Source organism: Carettochelys insculpta, chromosome 2, assembly GCF_033958435.1.
Source record: "Carettochelys insculpta isolate YL-2023 chromosome 2, ASM3395843v1, whole genome shotgun sequence".
Classification (NCBI taxonomy): Eukaryota; Metazoa; Chordata; order Testudines; family Carettochelyidae; genus Carettochelys; species Carettochelys insculpta.
This window is the reverse complement of record NC_134138.1, coordinates 189,952,600-189,976,035: the sequence shown is the minus strand read 5'-3', so window position 1 is coordinate 189,976,035 and position 23,436 is coordinate 189,952,600. Positions and strand designations below refer to the sequence as shown.

General features: G+C 40.9%; 1 protein-coding gene across 1 annotated transcript in view; it reads left to right on the top strand.

Moving 5' to 3' along the window:
- ITGA9 (integrin subunit alpha 9) overlaps positions 1 to 23,436 on the top strand; it is a 311,733-nt gene that overhangs the window by 185,496 nt on the left and 102,801 nt on the right. The window contains exon 18 of the mRNA XM_074988159.1: positions 7,880 to 8,030. Within this exon, the coding sequence (XP_074844260.1) occupies positions 7,880 to 8,030 (151 nt within the window). The remainder of the gene's footprint in view (positions 1 to 7,879; positions 8,031 to 23,436) is intronic.

Genomic DNA, 23,436 nt, shown 5'->3' with positions numbered 1-23,436 from the left:
TGCAGGACATTTTAAATATTATGCAGTATATATTTTTAGCCTCTCCCTAGTTGTAGCTATAATCTGTTGCTAATGAGGTGCATATTGTATTTGTGGAAAAAATTGTTGCACTGTATCAAGGATCTGATTTGCAGCTTCCTGAAAAGGCTACCAGCAGAGCCTGTGATTAATCAGAACATAATGTAAGTTGCAGTGGGAACATCATCCTAGGGAACTAGTTGAATGTTTTCCATTGTTGACTATGTACTGGGTTGAAGAAACAGTTCCTTGGTTTCCATCTGGCCAGTGGCACTCAGAGCATTATAAATCTATCACATGCAATAACATCTATTGCAAGGCCAGTCCTGTGCCTGCTGAGCACACACTGATTGAAGCGCTCCAGATGGCAATGGAACCAGTGAGTAATGAGTGATTACAGAGCTTAAAAATCAAGTGGCAATGCAAGAATATGGATTTCTACTTTCTCTTGTGATGGACTGCTCTCTCCCAGTTAGGGATATTATACAAATGAGAACTAACACTCCTAAATGCAACTTTGTTCTCTAATAAACACCAGGATATGTGTACTGGACAGTGACTGTCTGAAGGTTTTATTACATCAAAGCTTTCCAAATATATGGTTAGTTCCCTTTTGAAGTGACTGCTGAACTAATATAAAATCTAACATTCTTCATGGACATCACTGCATTGGTAGCCCATTTGCCAAAGAGATTATAGGGCACAGTACTGGTTCTTGGTCTAATAGCCAATTATGTCAGGCTGACCAAAGAGGAAGATCGAACGCTGTAAAACTGTCATATATTTTAGCTGCCACTGAGAAATCTAAGCTCACCAGATACTGCAGAGATTCAGAATTTGCAATTAAAACCAGAACGTAACAATGTTTTGCTTTTGGGAAATAAATCTCAACCAACATGTTTTTGTTAAGCAGCTAGACAAATTTTCTTTTTTAAATATATCCTTCAGTTTACGAAATCCATTAAAGCTGAACTGCTGTACAGATCAGCTGGTGAGTTACCTTGCTTGGTCAGAGTAGCAAAAAGATTGAAAAAGAGATACTTGTGATAATGTTATATGTGCTGAGTTCCATATTGATTCATTTCTCACTTAAAATACCTTAATTAAGCATATCTTACTGTTGACATAAATCACCTGCTACTGTTTAACCAATTTCCTGTTTCAAAAATTCAGTATATTTTTATATTTCCCTCCCCTTGATTAAATACCCAATGGTTGTGATCTATCTACAATCCACTAGGTATACAGCACTTTCTGTCCCTTTTTCCCCTCTTCTGTGTTCGTCTGAGTGCACTAATTGATTCCATATTTTGCTCCTTCATTCTGGGAAAACAAAATCCAACCTATTTCATGAGATTTCACTAAGAGTTCAGTTGCTAAAAGATTAATTTCTTCTCAGGAAATTCGTATTGCCTGCTGTCATTTGCTAAAGATTTAAACCATGGAAATCTCATGCCACAAAGTACTAAATTTCTTCTCAAACTGTAGTATGTTACTTCCACTAGGCCTGTCTGTGCTAATCCAGCACTGCAACATAATTCATTCCTTTGAGCTTTTAAAATAATAATAACTGTTTTTTTAAGTAACCAGTGTGTGATCCCCATTGCATCTAGTGCATACCTCCCATTTGGGGATAGTAATTATTCCACCCTCTTATTTACTACCATCTCTGACCAGTTTCTTTGATCTCCATTCTCATGTTAGGGCCTGATCTTGCACATGCTCATACATGTAAAAAACTTAACTAATGTACAATCCCACTGACTTCAGTGAGCCTGTTTACGAGAATAAAGTTGCTCCTGGATGTGTATGTGCAGGATTTGGGCTTTTGAGAGTAGATTCCACAGGGTTGTTGTGCCTCAGTCTCTTTTCACTCATGCTGCTGTTAATCAGAAGGACCTCCATGGAAATCAAGAGAATATCACTGATGTAAAGTCTTCATGAGTGAGATAAGTATCAGCCCCCCCCCCCACATTTAGGTTTTTTATCTCTGCCAGTAAAAGCTTACACACATCTGTAGCTCTCTTGAAATAAGTAGTAATATAGGGAAGTTGCCTGTTTTTGGAGGAATGTACCTAGAGTGGAGAAGGGATGAGGTGGGGGGGCTAATTGACCTGGATTTGCTTGCACACTGCTCATGTATTTTAAAATATAAAAAGTGAAAGTACCTCACTGAATAGTAGCATGTCAGGTGGGAAGATATGAGATTTATGTGAGAAGACTAAATTTGTAGAAACTAAATGTGGAAAGTAACATCTATTTGGCATTCCCAGAGAAGGTTTAGGAAAACTATAATTAGCTGTAACCCACAGCAGTAACCTCTCCTTTGTTGCAATCTCCCCGTAATGATCAGGAACGTCAGCCAGACAGTTTTATGTCATCTTTTGTGCTTTCCTTCTCTTGGGCCATTAAACTGTATTCTGGTTTTTCAAAGAAGTGGACAAGGAATGGAAAAGAAGGAAACATTGGATCAGACTTTCTGTGATCTAATCATGGACCCCAGTGTGTGTATAGACTGAGAAACTATCTGTGTGACAGAATTGACCTTGAGTGTTTGTGGAAATGAAAGGGGCAATATCAGAACTAGGCAACATCCCATGGTTTTGCTTCTTGTGGGTTTGTGTGAATACTTTTTTGCCTTGCATTGAGACTCAGGTTGGTAGGGAGGGGGAGAGGGGGTTGTTGTAATAATTTCCTACAATTGTAGTTAATATTCAGTACCTGAATACTGCACACTTGGAAGGGCTCTGCTCTTTACCTGTTGCAGGATGAATACTGTTTACCCACCTACACCATCTCTGGATTAGCAAAAATGGGCCTTTCAATTCTCTCTCCGTGCAGCTCCACCCATAGATGTTAGGACTCAGATGGGTTCGGGCATTTGTCTCATATGTTCTCTGATCCTCTTGAGTTGATCATGCCTAAGCCCTATCTACACTGCAGGTTCTGCTGTGCACCATTGAACAACAGTGGTCAATTACATCTTTTGTTGTTTTACTAGTATAGATGCAGCTCTAGTGCAAGAGATATCAGAGCTGGAATATCAATGGGGAAAATGGTGACCCAGACCAATGGGATAGGAGAAAGTCTTATTTCATTCCATCCCCACCTTGGGAGTAATCTGTAAAAGTTAGGGAGGTTAAATGTGGCTTTTTTGCTGACTAGTTAAGGAAACAGAGGAATGAGTCAATGCATATCTTTTTGGGAATGTAGATTATGTCTCCCCAGATGCATGGTAACTAAAGCACCCTCATCTTGGGAGGTGAGGGAATGAAAGTTGTAGATCTTTTCTTGGTAGCCCTCTTCCTTCTCATCTTTCTTTTCCAGATTACTGAAGCATAACTGTGTGAAGGCACTGCAATGGGGATCAGGAGTGGCACGGGAGATGAGAGAGGGTTAGAAGAGAATACTTAACATGCTCTGACATTTTAGAATTGCTCTCTTTTGCCAGCAATTTTAGGGGAAAAAAGGAAAGTACTTCCTATTTATACTTGGTGCTAGAGCCAGTTAATTCAGAGTTAGAATTTAGTTAATCAGTCTAATCGTCATCTCTAGGAAAAGGCTGGAGCCGGACTTTGCAGATAGGCTGATTGTCACAAGTCCTCTTTAAGTCAGTGGGTTGGCAGGTATTCACCACTTCTGAGTATTAGGCCTACTCCCTTTTTCTATCCCAAAACTGACATTATACATTTGGGTACATATATAATATGCTTATAGCTCTGTATAATTTTTCACACAAATTTCACCCAGCTCCACACTTCTACATTCTGTATCCCACAGTGCTTTTTTTTTTTGTAAAAAGGAGAAGCCGGTATTCTACAGACTCTCCACCCCTGCCCCCCAGCCAATCCCATTGCTGCGGCCCCTGAGCTGCTGGTACTGAGTCGGTACCGGCGAGTACTGGCACAAAAAGGCACAGGTATTCCATAATTTTCTTCTATTCTTGTTTTAAGAGTGGCTTAGTGATTTCTCATTGATAGTTAGGTTTTGATCAACGCTTCCTTATTTTTAGATATCTGCCTTAACTTGACCCATGCAGCTGGGGAAAAAGCTTAGGCACTTTAAAATTTTTCCTTCAGTGAACACTAAACAAATGCCATTGCTTGATTTTTTTTTTTCCCTTAGTTTATATGTCTTAGCTGGTAATGAAGCCTGGCTTAGTTTTTTTTTCTTTTTTCCATAGGGTGACAACACAGCTTTAGTGACTCGGCATCTCGCCTGTTTAATGTTCAGCAGATGCAAGGAAGGATGGCATCATATTGGTAGTACAGTTCATGCATCACAGCAGGCATTCCATGTACCATGACATCATGCCCCAGAGCAGAAAACAGGACTTGGGAGCTCCCTTGCCAATAGACAGATTCTTTTTTTCTTAATCCATTTCTTGCTGAAAGTGTACGTGATTCATTCCAGATGTACTCAGATTTAATGATTCAGGAAACTAGCCTCTTAAAATGAGGCTTAAACACAATCTTCTGGTGCATTTCTGATGAAGATCTGAATTCTCATCAGCTTCAAACCACTGGGGCTTTTTACAAAGTTCAGTAAGGCTGTGAATTTGATGTTAGGGCTGTAATGAATGATCGGTTAGTGCTCTCTTAAAAATCAAATTTTCCTCTTCTATATACGAGTATATTGTGAAAGACTCATTACTAGTTTAGCATTTGCCACAAGTGCCTTCATTCAGATACAGTTCAGTGTAATAGATAATGGCGTCATGGAAAGTAGTAATAGTATAGTGACATGCAGTACATGTTTATTGTTACTGCCTTTGTTTTTAATTTTTTATTTAAAAAGATCATTCTGAAGAGGTGTTCGACTTGTCAGTATTCAATGACAGCAGTCTTAGACTGAGTCTGTTCAATCAGTAAAAGTTGCAGAATCAAGGAGTCTTTTTTTCTATTGTTTGCATATGATATAGATGATCAAAAATAAAAGTAAATTGTTGATAGGATATGGAATTAGTCCTAAGTACTCTCCCTCTCAAATAATGGCAGTTTCTAGTCATTAATGATCAGAGGGCATTCCAGCTAGTCCATCCTTCACTTGATGAATCCTTTGTTAGTTTACATCACTTGCTAAACAATACATGCATCCAGATTTTACAAAAGAATCTTAGCCTGAACGTTGTTAAACTAGTCTTTAAGTTTATGCAAACACTGTGATATTGAACTTACTGGAAGATAATTCACCTTAATGATGATTTATTTTTTCTCTATAGTTTTGATTGTTAGGTAATCTGAGTACTTTTCCATTTATGCCTTGGATAATTTGTTTGCTTTTCAATTGCAAATGTTTAAAATTGCCCCATTCGGCCTTTTGAATTCGATACCTACTTGTGCAGAAGTCCCACTGCTTTTAAAGGGGTTTTTACTGATATAAAAATTGCAAGATTTCACTCTAATTGTTTTGATATCTTAGTGTCAGATTTTTAGTGGAGTTCCAACCGGGAAGGATAAGAGGAAGCTAGCAGTCCTAGCGCTTAACAGTTAGGAGGAGTTTTTGAACAAACAGACAAAGCCAAACTCTCTCAAAATATATAGTAGATAGTAGCCTACTACTGTTTACGTTTCTGCAATTTTTTTTTGTTCAATAACATCCCACAGTTTGTGGCCGGATTAGAACATCCGTAACCAATTACTTCTTTTGAGCCAGCCAAGGCTTTCTTCTATGTGGATGCAGTTTTGCAAAAATTGTGCCCTTCATTTGTTTTCATTCATGATTGTGAGAGAAAATCATACCATTTAGGTTATGTATCCAATCACAAGTGCAAATCTGTTACTCAGCCATCTCAGTGGTGGAGTTTATGCCTGCAATTAATTGCAGCTTTAAAAGTGCAAGTACAGTTGTTGCAGTTTGTGCTAAAACAGTGAGAAGTTCTCACTTGAAATATGGTAATCAAATAAAGGTTATAAACAAAATGGGCTAAGAAGATAATGCACTAGAAACACCCTATTATTTTGTGGAGAAGTCCATCAGAATTTAGTGATGAATTCATAAGGATCAACTTTAAAGATAGTGTCAAGAATATTTTACATGAAATTTAGATATACTCCTTCACAAACCACTTTGGGGAACTTGTGATATAACTGTGGATACCAGATTCTAGAACCAACTTTGGCTGCAGATGAGTGAAGCAAAGAGTGCCTTTTCTCATGTGTTATCACTTTAGTATCCTTTACCAGGAGAGCTTGTTTCTACAAGCGTGTGGTGGGTGGAAATCCCCTTGAGATCAGCGTGCAGGCTTTCTATAGTATAGTGACAGTATTGGATTTTTAAACAGAGGTGGGCTAAGGACAGAAGTGAAGATGCCAAATCACATCAGATAGGTCCACTCATGTAAATTAGTTGTTTTCAAGAGTTTCATTCTGAATCGGGATTAAGTAAAGCAAAATAGGCAAACATAAGACTCATGTAAGTCCTTGGCACAGTTGTTCCTTGGTAGAAATCTTAGAAGATTCCATAGGAAAGCTTGTCATTTAAACAATTATTTGTGTTGAAATGCTATTTGGTCAGACAAGAGACTATCTGTTTGTGTGTGTCTGCAGGTATTGGTGATACTTACCGTGGTCTGGGTGCATGCTAAATTAATGGTAGAAGAATGTTTTTGTCTTTGATGATTGTTCCACATCTGATGTTTCTTGTTGGTTCTTTCCCCTGATGTGCCGCTAGAAGGCTCTTTTCTGAGCCATTACCCAACTCCTTAATGACAACCTCAATCTTTTTCAAGGTAACTATGGCTATAGCTACACAATGGAGATTAAAGGAGCACACGTATAGCGCTGTAGCTCTGAAGGCATCATCCTGTAGTGTGACAGTGTGTGCTGATGGAAGGGGGTTTTCTGTCACTGTAGGAACACAGCCTCCCCAGCAACAGTAGCTAGGTTGAAGGAAGTATTCTTTGGTTGACCTAGCTGTCTCTATGCTGGGTGTCACATCACTAGCAAAGAGTGCCTTTTCTCGTGTGTTATCACTAGTTACATTGTTCAATGATGTGGATGTTTCACATCCCTGTGCCAGGTAGCTTTGCTGAGCTAAATGTTAAGAGTAGACCAGGCCTAAGTGGAATTGGATTCCTTCAATTGCAGAGTGGTGATTTTAGGCTGCTTTGGCACTTCTGCTTATTTTCTAACTTACATTCTGTGTACAATAGTGTGGGATGATTGCATTACATTTGCTGCAAAAGACAGATGTAGGAGAAATTGATATTTATGTATGTATTTGCATTTTGTTAGCACCTAGAAATTCCATGACCTGCTAGTTCCTTTACAAACACACAACAAAAAGATAAGGCCTGGCCCAAATAACTTCTTATGTAATTATTATTCGGTGCATAGTTATTGTAACTTCTTAAAATTTCTATTTAGCCTATGATAACTTTGTAGATGTTGATTAGCCCTCTTTGGTTTTGTCCTTTCAGCAGAGGAGATCAAAATAAGAGGATTTTCACAAAGTTACTATAATGTCAAAATTATGTTGCATTTTAAAGAAACAAAATAGAAGACCATTTATCTTTGAATGTTACTATAACAATACATAGCCCTTAGGATATCTCTTTATTACCAAAGCACTGTATAAACTGTAATTATTTAATCCTCATGATAGCTCTGTAATGGTACAGTAGGTTAAAATAGCACTCTCAATTTTACAAAGAGGGGTTAAGTGGGTGGCATAGGGCTACCAAGGTAGCCAGTGTCAGAGCCAGGATTAGCATGCACACATTGCTGGCACCCAGTCCTAAACTGGTATTACTATGTACTCATCTCATGTGCGATATAAATGTTAATGTTGACTCTGGTCTCATTAACAGATGAAGATAGAAGGAAGAAAGTGAAACTTGTGTGTTCTTTTCTGGTTACAGTGTTGATGAGAAAACACCTTATCTAGCCCTGGGAGCAGTCAAGAACATTTCACTTAATATCTCCATTTCCAACATTGGGGACGATGCCTATGATACCAACGTGTTCTTCAACTTTTCCAGGGAGCTCTTCTTTATCAAAATGTGGCAAAAGGTAAGAAGGGACAGTCTCCATGGGAGCAGACTTTGTAATATTACTGCTAACATACCTAATGGGCTGGGGGACAAATTGAGGCCCGCTGATAATAGCCACATCTCAAGGAAACCTGAGAGTGTACGCACCTATCTGAGGTACTTATGTAGAACATTACTTTTGTGAGTTAAATCGATATTGATGATAGTCTTTTTTATTTTTACACATCATTTCGGACTGAGATGGCCATAGGCATGAAAAAGAAATGTGCTGGTTTAGAAAGAGATGGAGAAAGAGGTTGGTTGCCTTAAAATTCATAGCAGACTGTATGGGAGTGAAAAACTAAAAGAGTCTGAGCTTTAATCTCTTCATATTTAGAGTTACCCCTTTCAAATTTCTAATGGGGCATAATCGGGTGTAGGGACTAAATTCTTTAAAAGTAATTATTTTAATCCTCATTTAACATGTGTCAGAGATGGTTCTGAATGGAAGTAACACATGTTAAAGGAACTGCAAAGACTAGATGCTGTCAAATGTAAGGAGAATTTTTATGATTTGCTTTTGTCCTAAATGGCTTTCACAATTGTTCTCTTTCTGCTGAATCTCTATCATAGCTTGCTGGTCACATGATGCTGAACTAACATGAGGAAGTTAAAAGCTACAGCACAGTTGGAGAAGAAATACATGGGCAAAATCCTAGCCTTGTTGAAGTCCTGGGGCGAGGATTTCACCCATGTATTTCAAAGACTGATTGCTTTTGGTTATAGAAACACCTTTTCCACTGTAGAGAGTACGTGGGGCGATCAGGGAACACTTCTGATGGGCAGTAATTCACTTGGCCTTCAGTTTTGAGCATTACTTTTACAACTGTCTGAGCAATAGTTAGGTACTGCAGTACTCCATGTCAAACAATGTATATTACCTGGATGCTGTAGCTCTTTGTCTAAACAAATCAAAATGAGTGCTGCCAATACCCACTGTCATGTTAATGGGAGTTGTACATGTAGATTTCTAGGGACTGTCCTGGCTGCCATTGGAATGTTTCCATTGACTTCAGTGGGAATAGGATTCTGAGCATATGTGGTTCGAACAGTTACAGTTTCATTCAGTAGCTAGGGTTGAGTCTTTCACACATGGATTAATTAGACCACTAGAGGCACCACATTGGTTCATTTTGGCAAGTACTGTTGGGGAGCAAGCTAAAGAAGATATTCCTTTGCTACTGATGCTCCATCATGCACCTATGTCTAACGCAATTGAGTCTGTTCTGGTATGGCTATGGTCTGAAGAAGTGGGTCTGTCCCACGAAAGCTCACCTAATAAATTATTCTGCTAGTCTTTAAAGTGCTACTTGACTACTTTTTGTTTTGATAGTTCAGCATGAGATGTGAGGAAGTAGTGTCTGGAAGCAAATGAGAGATTGCTTTAAGATTTATCTCACTTTTCAGTGAATCTTTCATACACAAGTTAGCATTTGTTAAGAAAATACACACCACAGACCAAGTGAGTGTACAGTCTTACATTTTGCAGATCCCTTTGCTATACTGGTTGTGATGTACCCTGTATACTTTCTCAGCGTGCTTGCATTTCTGCCTGCCTCTCTCCCCACCATCCCCCCTTAACAATTAACTCCTATGTAAAGAGCCATTGAAAAATGGTAAAGTGACAAGAGTTCTGTTGTGCTGTTTTACTCAACAGCCGTCTCTTTCAGTCAGCTCTCTCATTAGGATAAAATAGTCTGCCTCTGGCCTCATAGTTTATCCAGATGGGAAGTGGATTATAGCTGTTCAGACACCATATCAGTACCAGTGTTACTTACTCACAAACCTCTGTGGATATAATTTGTTTGAAATATTCTTAATCACAAACTCCATAATCCACTCCCATCTTTTCACATCTAAACTCAGTACACATTCTAATACCTTTTAAAAAAACACATATTTTGTTTCTGGTTGAAAACAGTCCAGGCAAAAATCCAGACATAAAATCCCAAAAGAAAATGATGTCTCTCACACAAGAGTCCCCCTAGCGGAGCAGTTTCAGAGTGAAAGAGTCTGTTGTTGCACAGACACTTTTAGCAACAAAATTGCCATTTAATGAATATCATCCAAATGGAGAGGGACCAACCACATGATCTTTCTCAGCAGAGGGGAGCTTTAGGATAAAGAACACATGGCTAGCATGATGGGCTTTCATAATCTGCATCTGATATCCTTCTTGATGTACTGTAAGTGTCTCTCCAGTTTGTTTTCAGTGTGTCCCCAGAGTAATGCCTTATAGATGAACTTACATATGGTGGTTATAACTACAAGTGAGAAGACAACAGTTTTTTTTTCTTTTTTTTTAAAGCCTTCATCTTAGCTTTAAAAAAAAAAAAAAAACAATCTTGGTGTATAAAGGATGTAGAGAGAATGCCTAAGATTTTGGCTTACAGAAAACATTGGCCTAACTCCGTAATTTTAAAGTAACATTTACTAAAACAACTGGGTTGTTGTTGATGCTTTTTTTCCCCTTCTGGAAGCCGCGTGTGCATGACCTATGACAGTGACGTTCCTTGGCAGAGCTACTGCTGCTTCTCATGGCATGAAAAAGGGTACACTGATTGATATTTAGAAGACCTCATTTATTCCTCTGTCTGATTTTTCCTTTTGCTCTACAGCCTGTTGTCCTCTGCGCCCTAGATGAAAGTCCAAAGTTTTCTTTCCATAGGCTCTTAGAGATGGCCCTTTTAATTGGGAGACACGTTAAGCAGACACCATGATAAGGGGCAGGCTTTTCAAACCTATCGACTTACTAATTATTTTACTTCCTCTCAAACCCCTTGCTTCTCAACAATGTCTTTACTAGACATAGAAGTCAACCATCAATATGCAATTTTATGTATGCCAATTTCATAGCTAAAATTGACTGATCAGTGATCGACTTCAATGGCTGTCTATAAGGAGGAAGGTCACTGGGAGCGTCTCTCCTGTCGACCTTCCTTAATCCTTGCCAGTCGCAGGGAGTTCCAGAGTCATCTTTGTCCCCAGAAAGTGCTGTTTCATGCATGTATGAAACAAAACCCAGAAGATCGACCCTGAGTGGGTCGATCTTCCATGGTAATATAGACCTAGTCAAACTTGACACTGATTGTCAGCATTGCTGATCACTTGACACGCACTTTTTTAAATATGAAAAAAGTTCAAACATGAACTGTAGTATGCAAAACAAATAAAATATAAAGTGGCATAGATATTAGGTAACCACTAATAACTGAATTTTTATTAATATGCACATTAAAATTCATGTATATATCATTGCCTGTTAAGTTGCTGATACGTCCCATGGTACTTTCAGTTGCTTATAGCTTTGCCCAGTTTTGGACTGCTGTGTGGAGCTTCCCTTGAGCATACCTGAGAGGTGGGAGGCAGTTCCCAGTTGCTGGTAAGATTTGCTCCCTTCTCAGGGCACTCTGCGTTTGGATTGAAATTTTTCATTACATTCGCCTGCCTCAGACAGAATATCTGAGGAGAATTTGAGCACAAATAGGTCAGCCATCTCATATGGGAGTGGGCTCTCTGATTCTGGGCTGGGATGCATTGGCAGGTTGATGCCTGCATGCCCCTGTTCTGAGGATAATTAGGACGTCAGTCACCAGGGCTGGCAGACTATTAAAATGAAACTTTGCAATGCTGATTTTTTAATGGTGATGTTCAATGAAGGAGTTTGTGGTTGTTTGGATGTTAATTTATTTTTGTACCTTTGTTTTGAAGTTTGACATAAAATGTAGGTTTTAGAGGCAAAACACCCCCCGTTCCCCACTGCTTAGCTGCCACTGGCTGTCAGCAGTGAAGTGCATTCTCATGGCTCAGGAATGCAGTGTGCTGTAGCTTCCCCTAGGGATCCATTATTTCTCCCCATGCCATAACTGAGAAGCCGGGATAAGTGATTCCTGGGAGGCAGAGGGCAGGTTTTGGGGCTGGCTCCCATTCGCCACCATCAAAAGTCCAAGGAAGTAATTTGTTGCGATCCTTTATTAGCTACAGCTTATTTTCCTGCCTTGCATCAGCTACATTATGCACTTTCATAGCACCTTTCCTTCAAGTGTGTGGAAGCATAGTAGCTAAATATGCTGAAAAACGCCAAAACTATTTTACAAATGGGAGAAATGAGGCCCAGACTTGTTAAGAGCTTATTCAAAAGTACTCTAATGTGTAAGAGAGAGAACCAGGAATAGAACTCAGGAGTCCTAGCTCTCTGATTCATGAGACTGTATGGCTGTTTCTACACATGCCACTTTTGGAGTGGCATGCTAATAAACAGCCAGAAATATGCTAATGATGTAAATTCCCTGCACCTCATATGCATAATGTCACATGGTTTGGAGTCCAGAAGGCACTCTTCCAGACTCCAAAACAGCATGTGGAAGCACAGCCCCCGGCAGGTCTTCGGGAAGGAAGTCCTCCTTCCGGAGGTTCCTTCTTCCTAAAAATTTCGGAGAAAGTGGCATGTGTAGAAACGGCCTGTAACTTTACAGGAGTACATGGCTACATCTACAGTACAGCCTTCCGGAAGATCTCTTCTGAAAGAACTTCTTTCGAAAGAGAGCATCAACACACAAAAAAGTGGATCAAAAAAGTGATTTGCTCTTTTGAGACAGAGCATCCACTCAACCCCTACTCTTTTGAAAGAACAGGCAGGGGTTTTAAAAAACAGGCCCCAAGAGGACTGCTCTTTCGAAAAAAAGAGCCTGTGGAGTATCTACACACATTTTCTTTCTAAAGAAGCTTTCTAAAGGGGGCACTTTTCGGCTGTGTCTACACTTGCCAAAAATGGCCATTTTGAAGTTTACTAATGAAGCGCTGAAATGCATATTCAGCGCCTCATTAGCACGCTGGCAGCCGCAGCACTTCGAAATTGACACGGCTTGCCGCCGCGCGGCTCGTCCAGATGGAGCTCCTTTTCGAAAGGACCCCAGCAACTTCAAAGTCCTCTTATTCCCATCTGCTCATAGGAATAAGGGGATTTTGAAGTTGCTGGGGTCCTTTCGAAAAGGAGCCCCTTCTGGATAAAGCGCATGGCGGTGAGCTGTGTCAATTTCGAAGTGCTGTGGCCGCCCGCATGCTAATGAGGCGTTCAATATGTATTTCAGCGCTTCATTAGTAAACTTCGAAATGGCCATTTGCATGGCCATTTGGAAGTTTTTGGCTAGTGTAGACGTAGCCTTCCTGAAACAGGAAAGGAAGAACAATTTCAAAAGGAACACCACATTCTTTCAATTTACTTTCTAAAGAACGCTTTCTGTGTGTAGACACTCCCTGGGGTCTTTTGTAAGAACTCGCTAGTGTAGATGCAGTCTATAAGTGTGAGAGAGCATGTTTTCACATTGATTAATACATTTTTTAGCTTAAAAAGCATCGATTGATGACGAAATGGTTCAGTAGAAAGATAAAATTTTTTTCTTAAAAAAAATCTCACCTCTTGATTAAGAGCCACATTTGTTAATTAGTTTTGACAAAGAAAATTCTTTCACCACCACCCCCCCCCCCAGTGCTTTCTGGCTATTTCTAAGGAAAAGGATTTCTCCCTTTTCTTTACTTCAGATTACTCCCCCACTCTCTTTTATTCCAGTCTCCCCTTTATATGCCTCCTCCCCCATGAACAGCTCTCATTCTTTGATTTTGATTTTGCTGCTCAGAGCTTTTCCCAAACACCAGCAGGGGAGTTGCCATGATTCTGCCTATGGTGTAAACAGCAGTCATGAAACAGGCCAGAGTAAACCTGGGAAATTAACAGAAGACCATTTCCATTACATGGAAATAATTTGATTATTATTTAACAGTTTCTGGTCTCCTTTTGTATTCCCATTTCAGCACCTATGAGCAATCAAATTTACTCTCACTAACATTCGTAAAGAGAGAATTTCACTGTTTGCATCACAAATGTTTGGGCTCTCACTTAACCAGGGAACAGAAACAATATCCTATAACTTATCTGACCAATCAGAACTAAGAAACTTGGCTTGACTTTAGAATATTCACAATCAGTGTTAAATTAAATCTGAAAACCTGTTCACTAAATTAATATGAATAATGACAAAAGCTGAGGAAATCATGGCCTTCTCAGGGGAAAAAAAAAGAAAGGCTAAACTTCTCAGATGCATTGTTCACAATACGTTTGCTCAGCTCTAGCTCAGATGCTTGTTAATTTTGCTTTGGAAACCTATGAGAGGCATTTGATGTGGTTCACAACAGATTCATGGGATCTTCCTGAAATTAAAAAAATGACCCATAGTGGAAAAATGATCTTCAGCAATGGGCTTCCCTGACCTCTTCTTCCCATGTGTAGTGTTGCAAATGGTTTAGGTTCTTAGATCCTTACTTCCCACTGTAAAACTTTGAGATACAGGGAGATGAAAACGGTGTTATGTAAGAATGAAGCATTATTACTTTTGTAGTAGCAAAGCTACTTTTGACTGTCTGTCTGCAACACTGCTAGCAAAAATAGTGCATGGTGCCTCAGGATGCTATCATCCTTACTGCACCTTTGTTGAAAACACTGTTATCCTGCTGACATAACCAGCTAAACATTCCCCACGCCGGTTGAAGAATAGCCAAGGAAATGCTTTCTGCTGTCACTCACTTGGAATTTAAACCCCACTTTAGTGGGGTTTTAAGTAGGACACGGGCTATCTACTGCCTCCCTCCTCCCCCGACTTCACAAAGGCCTCCTTCACCCTTAGGTGTTCTTCTCCATTACTTTGTAGAAGAATGTTTTCCTCCCATTGGTCAGGGCTGACATCAAACCAGTGTATTCCTACTGAGGAGAGTAGATCTTCATGTATTATAAGCTTGTTACACTTGACCACAGCTTTCTTTATCTAGTCAGTCCTCAGGGATTATGTCACCTGCCCTAACTTTGTGGGGAACTGTTTTCTTCTAATTTTCTACTGGTTTCCACAATTATCTTCTAATTTTTCTTTTTGTATTGATTAAACAGTTTTTTCTAGGTCTCTTCTCCCAACACCACATTCATTAAGCATCTTTTAAAGAGCATAAATTCATCATGGGCAGCTCAGGTGGATTTGTAGTTATATATCTCACGTGTCTTCAAATTTAAGTATAACCTGCAGAGACGCAAAAATGGTTAAAGTGCACAGAAGAATTAAGATTATTACAGCTTTTTCTTTTTCTTCTTTTTTAGCAAATACAAAATTTTGTAAAATGCTTAAATAATATTTCCCAGTCCCCCTCACCCCAGCAAACTTTGAATTCACGTTTCTACTCTTAGCTGACACTTTTAGCACTGGGGAGTTTAATAATAATATAATAGCATTCAGAGTAACAAAAACCTTTAGGTACAAAACATTGTCCACTGTCACTTTTAGGAGTGGGGTTTAAATTCCAAATTAAACCCAGCTTAATGACCTTTGTAGAGGCAATGAAGTAATAGCTTTCAATGGCTTTTTTTTTATAGTGCAAGGCAGTTGGCTCCTTGCTTGTTTTACTTGTAACTTGAATCTAGAAGTTTATCAGCCTTTGCTCCAAAAGGTCAGTTCCATTCTCATAGGATTTCTTTTGCTCGCTTTTAAGACAGGCAGCTGAAGATGGTGCCGGTAGATAAATGGTATCCTGAACCAAAATTCCAACAGAATTGTAACCTTATATTTGTTTAAGTGGTGCTTGCCCTGTGGCACATTGTATATCACAGCTGTATGGCAGGAAGTGGTAGTAATTGTTTGCTTTCATCTACTTGCTCAGATATCTCCTGTGGTGTTAATGGGATCTATAAATAAAACTGAATCCCGCCCCTTTACAATTTTTATTAACGTAGGGCATGCACCTATAGTCCTTTTGCAAGCAAAACTCCAAAGTAAATGGTTTTTTGTCTGTATAAAGCCTGAAGAACCAGGCTCTAGTACACCATGTAAAGATATTTTGAATATTACAAAGAACTTTTGTAAATGTATAAATTCATAGTTTAAGGAGAGAAGAAAAATTTAGACTGTCTAGTGTGACTTCCTGTATATCACTAGCCCTTACATTTCACCTGTTTGCCACTCTACTGAGCCCAAAAGTGACCTTTGAGCTGCAAGTTGAAAAAGAAGGGGCTAATGTTATTCAGAATATTGTAAATTATTTGCCTTCCTTTTGTTTTATTCGGGTGCCCCAAGACATGCTACTCTGAACTTCTTGTCTAGTGTCAGTTTGAGGGGAAAAAAAAAAACTTCACTATACCCCTCTCCTCTTTCTTTCTTTCTTTCTTTCTTTCTTGTTCAGACTCTCATCCCTTTGACAATAAAATGAAATGTTTAAAAAGGTGCCTTAATTTTTCTTGGAAATAATGTACAACTCTTCCCCCAATCTCTGCAGTGACCTTTCATCTTCAGAAGAAGTTCAAACAGGGTCAGTGTAAATTTGTGTTATTAGAGCTAGGTATTCTCATCTTTGACATAAAGATTTCTGACATTCTGAGAACACTGCATCAGGCTGTTAATCTGTTCTTCCAGTGCAGAAAAAAAGCGCGGCTGGGAGAAAACACTTCTGTGGCATTTCATAATGAATGGAGAATTGATGAATACAGATAAAACTTTCAAAATATAATTCCATTCAAATAGGCTGTTAAGGTTTTTTTTTTTTTCAGTGTTTAATCCTGAATTAATAGTTGCAAGTACGTGGCATTAGACTCATGGCAATATCAACAGAACCGTAACAACCAAGCTGTGTGAGGTTTTAAACCAGGTTGATTCCTGGTTCACAGGAGTTTTGCAGAGCAGCCTTTCTGTGGGAAGAGTCCAGGAAACATGTGTGTGAGTTTCAGCTACAAACATGTGCAGAAGAGAAATTCAATAATTTCCACTCAGCAGGGGAAAAAGAAATCCTGTGCTGCAAAGGTCTTCCATAAAACAAGGCAGCACCTCTTAAAAATAGAGCCTTATAAGTGAACAGCTAAGACTTTATTTAAAAAAAAAAAACCAAGCAAACTTATTTCAAGATCAGAATTCACTAAGGAAGGGATTAAATGTTTAAATTTCACCAGTGCCATTAGTTTATGCAGTTTTCATTACCTACTATGCTCTCTTCTTGAACTGGTTTGAAGATTGTCCATGTCCTCCATTATTGCTGTGCAAAACCTGTTGACGTATCTTGAGTTCAGGATTCCATATCTGAAGGAGCTGAAGTAAATGAATGTGACTCTAAAACCATTGACTGGAGACTAATAATGGTCTTGGAGGGACTTATAGCTCTAAATTGACTTAAAATCCATTAATCCCCAGGAAATGCCCTGTACCAAAGTCATTACTGCTATTGTAAGCTAAATAGTATTATTTTTACACTTTAAATATTAACTTCAGAGGTTTTTTTTTCTTCTGGCTATTTTCTATCATGATTTTGCATCCATTTAATGTTTTAAAAGGTTTTTCAGTTGTCAGGTGCCCTATTAAATTGTTTTCCAGTACATGTAAGAACTGATATCAATTGTGTTTGCTTGTGGTATCTAATATCTTCCTGATAAAATTAAGTAGTGGTGAATTGCAGCATTCAAATCAGATTTTAATACAGTAAACCCTCGATTTAATGGACTAATGGGGGAGTGTCCATTAAACCCAAAAGTCCATTACATCAGAAGGTTTACTGAGACCCACCCACGCCCGGTTCCTCCAGCCCCAGTCTCCCCTCCACACAAAAAAATGCCCGCTACTCACCTGCTGCTGGAGGAGCCGGAGGCCAGCGATGCTTGTCCTGGAGCTGCCCCTGTGGTACACAGCTGCAGGGATCCCCTGGCCATGTGGCTGGAGCTGCCCCTGTGCCCCACAGCTGCAGGAAGCCCTTGGCTGCGTGGCTGGAGCTACCCCTGGCTCCAGTGGCTGGTAAGTTCTTTACTTATTTATTTTTTTTTTTTTGGTCTTGGGGCTGGGGGCTGGAGGGAGGGGATTTAGGATTTTATGGGCCTCGATTAAGCAGGCTTCAGGAATAACTGGGGTCTGGTGGACATCTGTTGTTCCTGCAGTCCGCTAAATCAGGGTTCATAAAATAGAGGGTTTACCGTACTATATTGTAAGTGTTCATGACTTGCTTTTGTATGTACGTTTGGTGGTCTTACAGCATGAGAACAGAGTGGAAAATTGATATTTTTTCCTAGTCATTTATGAAACTGATATTGATTCTTGCATTTTATTTTTGACATCTTAAATATTTTTCTTCTTTTAATTTTTAAAAAAAAATATTTTATTTGTTTCCTTGGTCCAGGTGCCTTTGTCTTTCAGGGAGTGGAGATAGGGAGATCTGGGTCTTCCCTTCAACTGGGAGTTCTGTGTGAGCTGACCCCTAAATAGGGGTACTCGAAACAGGAAGTGTAAGGGTATGTCTACACAGTAGCCTTAGTTCATAATAGCTTATTTTGAAATAACACAGCTACACACAAAGGCTGTGGCTACACAACCTCCTCCTTTCCGGAAGGGACATGGTAATGAGCAAAGCGGAATATTCAAATGAGGCCTGGATTTAAATATCTCATGCCTCATTTGCATAGTCCTGTGAGATTTTGCTTCTGGAAGAGCCCCTTCTGGATGCTACAGAGCTGTACAGACAGTGCCCTTCTTGAAGTAACCCCACTTCCAAAAGCCCCATTATTCCTGAAAGATTTGAGGAAGGGATAGGGCTGTGTAGACGCAGCCCAAATGCATTTTGAGTTAACACTTAGCCATTTCAAAATATAACATCTACACACACACAGAGCCTGTTTTGAAATAGAGGCATTTTGAAATGGATGCTCTATGGCTTATTTCCATACAGGCACTATTCCCTATCTTAACAGCTCCTATTTTGAAATAGGCATGCAGTGAGGTTCACAAATTTTGAAATAAGCCAACTGCTATTTTGAAATAGCAGTGGCGTTGTATACATGCTAGGAAAGTTATTTTGAAATAATGGTTGTTATTTTGAAATAACTTTGCTGTGTAGACCTACCTTAAGACTACGTCTGTAGTTACAAGCCTACAGCAGCACAGTTGCTCCACTCTAAGAAAATTCATGGGGCTGCATTATCTCAGCAGGGGAGAGCTCTCATGTTGTCTTAATAAAACCAGCTCAGTGAGTGGCAGTAACTACGTTGGAAGGAGTGCATTTCTCAACAAGAGCTCTGAGGTCAGATGAGCACTTAGATTGACAAAATTTGCATCACTGAGGGAGATTTTTTTTTTTTCACATCCTGAGCGGCAATAGTTTTGTTGACTTAAGTGCTAGTATCAACGTGGTCTAACTCCGCTGCTCTGGGCTACTTCCTACTAGTGCCCCCTCAGTATGGAATATGGCCCTTGTAGTCCAATTTGCTGGGGTTGCCTGCCTCCGATTACACCCTTTGTGGCTCATGAGTGGCATGATCCCAGGTTCATTGAGGCAGGACAGCTATAAGTTTGGTGAAGCTGAACCCTACAATGTCTCTGGGCTGCAGTCACTCAGTTACCTTGATTACTAGAGGCTCTAAGGTCTCCTCCATGATCTCCATTGGCCGTGAGATGAAACATGCTCACTAGTGGTTGTCTTGGCAGGCAGGGTTGTGCTCCTTTCCTTCAGGTATAACAGTAGGTAGCTCCTGTCTCTTTGCCAGTCAGTTCTCTCCTTTTCTCCCTCTGCAAGAGAGGTGCATTGGCTACAAGTATAAAGTGGCAGAGCTAAGAGGGCCCAAAGACTCTGCTTAACTCTGCTGTAGTAGCTCTGCTTTATCATGAGGTTGCATTATTTTAATTATTTTTACAAAACTTATCAGGAAGCATCAGTCCACAAAGTTGGAGGGTGTAAAATAGTTTGTGGGTCTAGGAAGGGGGACTTTAGTCATGCATGATTACTCTATACAATGCTATTAATCTAATGTGATGCTCTGTTCATAAAATGGTACTTTTATTCATATTTTGATTTGAATTGTAATAATACAAAATAATCCTTTCTGAATAGGACACGGCAAGATATAATTCTTGGTATGTCTTTTTGGACCCACAAAACTTGATTTCCTATCTGGATACTCTTGTTTCTGCTTGTCAGGCATTTAGCTCTAGAAAATCTGTAGTTCTGAAGATTTGTAAGAGTTATTAGGTTCTGCAGTGGCCTACTCTATGGCTTACCTGCCTTAATTGGATTCATTTGAGCCTCCACCTGCTTTTGTGTAAGATTTTCAAAGTTTCCTTTTTTATGGATAAATATAACATTGTTGAAGACAGTAAAGTCTCTTGCTCTGTCATTTCCTCCCTTTCTTTCCTGATTTCACACAATTTTGGTGTGCAGAAAGCATATAGGGCCTAGCTGGGAGGTGTGGAAGCTGGATGTGTTTGACGTAGACATCATGTGAGAAAAAGTATGAAAAAGATGGAGTTTTATAAAATGTGGATCATTCCCAAGCTACAGCTTCACATTTCTTTGAGCTTCTTACAGGAACTTACTCATTAAAAACCCATCTATAACATGTGGGTTTTTAGAAAATGGGTTTTGAATTAGTGACTGATTTTTTTTTTTTAAATTTTCACTTTTCCGTATGGATCTGTGATCTAACTTAAAAAATTGTATAGCAGTTTTGGACTTCTTAGGTCTCTAGATTCTGTATGTAGGGAATGTGGCAGAAGGAATGCAGTGCTGCTGAAGGCTGGGAGGAACGAGTCTCCCAGAGGTCATCTGCATGAGAATGCAAAAGGTGTTACATGTATACTGCAACAAGTTTCAGATTTCTTTGTTTAAAAGGATTAGGTTCTGATTAAGAGGACACAGACCTGGAACTAATTTATCTTTAATGTAATCTTCTTTTTAAATGCCACTTTTCCAGAGGTTAATCTTTCTAGAGTTTGGCCTTTAACGCTTTCAGTGTCTTTAGAGCAGTGGGTCTGAACCAAGGGTATTTGTAGCCCTGGGGATATGCAAAGGTCTTCAAAGAGTATGTCAAGTCATCTTGATCAATAGTCACCAACAGGCAGTCGTGTTAGCATGTGTCCTCACAAAACAAAAAAGCAGTCCTGTAGCACTTGAGACTAACAAAATGATCTATTAGGTGATGAGCTTTCGTGGGACAGGCCCACTTCTTCAGATCTGGAAATTCTGATGAAAGCAAACTGGCATGACAAGAATTTATTAGAAATATAGAAAAAAAAAAAGAAATGAAAACTGATGAATCAGCTACATAGGACCTTCCCCACACACCCACCTGTCCTTTGCAGCTTATTTGTCAGTTTTCATTTCACTTTTGGTATCTCTCTGATAAATTCTTGTCATGCCAGTTAACTTTCATCAGAATTTCCAGATCTGAAGAAGTGAGTCTGTCCCACAAAAGCTCATCACCAAATAAATCATTTTGTTAGTCTTTAAAGTGCTACAGGACTGCTTTTTCATCTTGACCAGTGTTTCTAAACCTGGGGTCATGGCGCCAATTTACAGAGGGACAGAGGGCTGGCGAGAAGGAGTAGCAAGCAGTGTCATTGCCTGGGGTCCCCAGACAACAGAGGACCCCTATGAAGCTAAGTTACACGCTTCGGCCATGGGCAGGCGGGCTCAGGCGTGAGACTCCTGACAGGAGCACAGTAGTTGGGGAAATGGAGAACCACTCTTCTAGGTCATTGACGAGTGGGACGTCTGCGGTCCTGCAGAGCAGCCTGATCAGTGAGTGAAAGGTTGAAGACTAATACAATCTAGAGCCATGTGGAGGAGGTGACATGCAGATCTGGAGTAGCTGAGTTGGTCAGGCTTGTATTCAGTAGCAGTGAAATCTCCTGAGCTGCTCTTGGGAGGATGCCAAAAATCTTTTAAGCCCAGTGGATTCAGTGAAATTTTCCACTGCTTTGAGTTATGCTTCGAGAGATGGGGATTGGGCTTTAATGCTAGAGAGGCTACTGGACCCTTGTGCCCTCCCACAGCTCTCTAATGTGTCTGGGAGGTGGTGAGCAGTTGCAGTGTGAAAGGCTGGCCTGCTTTTTTCCTCGCTCTTGTGGTCCTGCAGAACTTGGAAACTGCTTCCTGGCCAGGTACCAGTGTCTCCTTACCCGCATGATATCGAAAGGACATAGATGGCGAGTGGAGCCCCCTGTCAGGGAGGCTAGTCCTGGCTCCACCCCTTCTGTTCACGGCCAGAGCCACAAGCCACTTACCACCCCTCCCCCCACTCACCTGCGCGGGACCGGTGAATTGTATGGGGCCCAGACTCCAGAAATACTCAAGGCCCAACACGGTCAATCTGAAGGTTTATGGTGCTGTACAGAAGGGAGGGAAATGGGGGGAACTGCTCCATGGGTGGGAGGGGCTGCACTCAGTGCTATGTGGGAGGCAAAGGCATGGCAACTGGTGGGTTCTGTAACACCCCTATATTTTATGTTGGTACCTGGCTGCCACCAGCCACGCACTTTGGGTCCCGGCTGCTCCCTGGGCCTCTACCACCGGCCCTGCACCTGCCCGCAGCCTTGGCTCAGAGCCTGTCTGGGCCCTCCCCTCCCCAGAGAAATGGCCCTACTCCCGGCCCTGGCGAGGCTCTGGGGGACGGGTCTAGCTGCTGAAGTCTGTGCTGCCCATGCGCTCCTGTCAGGGCAGGAGTGGCCTTCAGCCTCTGAAGCATGCAGCTGCTTAGGGCACTGCTCAATTTGCAGCCCCAGGTCTACTAGTACCCTGCACGGCTGTGTATTCCAGCTCCACCACTGTTCAAAGCTGGGTCTCTCCCTTGGCCCTGCCTGCTGCCCACATGCACCTCCCCTGGAGCATCCCTGCCTGAACTTAGGCAACTGCCCTGCTGCCAAAAGCTTGCTCCACATGGGTGTGGTGAGTGAAACAGCTCCTTCTCGTAATTCGCAGCATGCTCAGTAACATCTGCTGCTGCCACTGCCCTACTTGGAGTTGGTCTCCTCCGCCTGCTCTTTAGAGGTGGGAAAAGGGGCAAAGGGGGCAGGGACAATTCAGGTTTGAGGATGGGGGAGACATTTACTATCCAGTGCTGGGGGGGAGTGTGCAGGGGGTGGAGATCAAGCCATTATAGGCAGTGGCAGATGAGAGGGGCTGGATGGGAGGAGGGTGTGAGCTGGGGTTAAATCTGGGGGGAGAGGGAGAGAGGTAGAAGGAAGGTGCTGTCAGACTGTGTGCGGGGGACAAAATCTCTGCACAAGGAGGTGGCAAGGGGTAACAGTTACCCTGGTTGGATGAGCCACTTTCTGCGTTTGCAAAGATACGGCCTGGAGGTAAGAAAGAAGTCTGTTTTATTTCCCCTCTCACAGGACGTTGCATGTCAGCATAGGAGAATGGGCTTCCAATTGCTGGGGCATCCTGGTTCCTAGACTCTCAATGCCTAGATGCTGCAACTCTCTTATATAACATGTTGAATTGCTAAACTCCCTCCCAGAATCTGCATCCCAGCCCCCTCTGGTCCCCAAACCCTCTGCCCCAGCCCAGAGCCTGCACTCAGCATCCCAACTCCCTCCTGGAGGCTT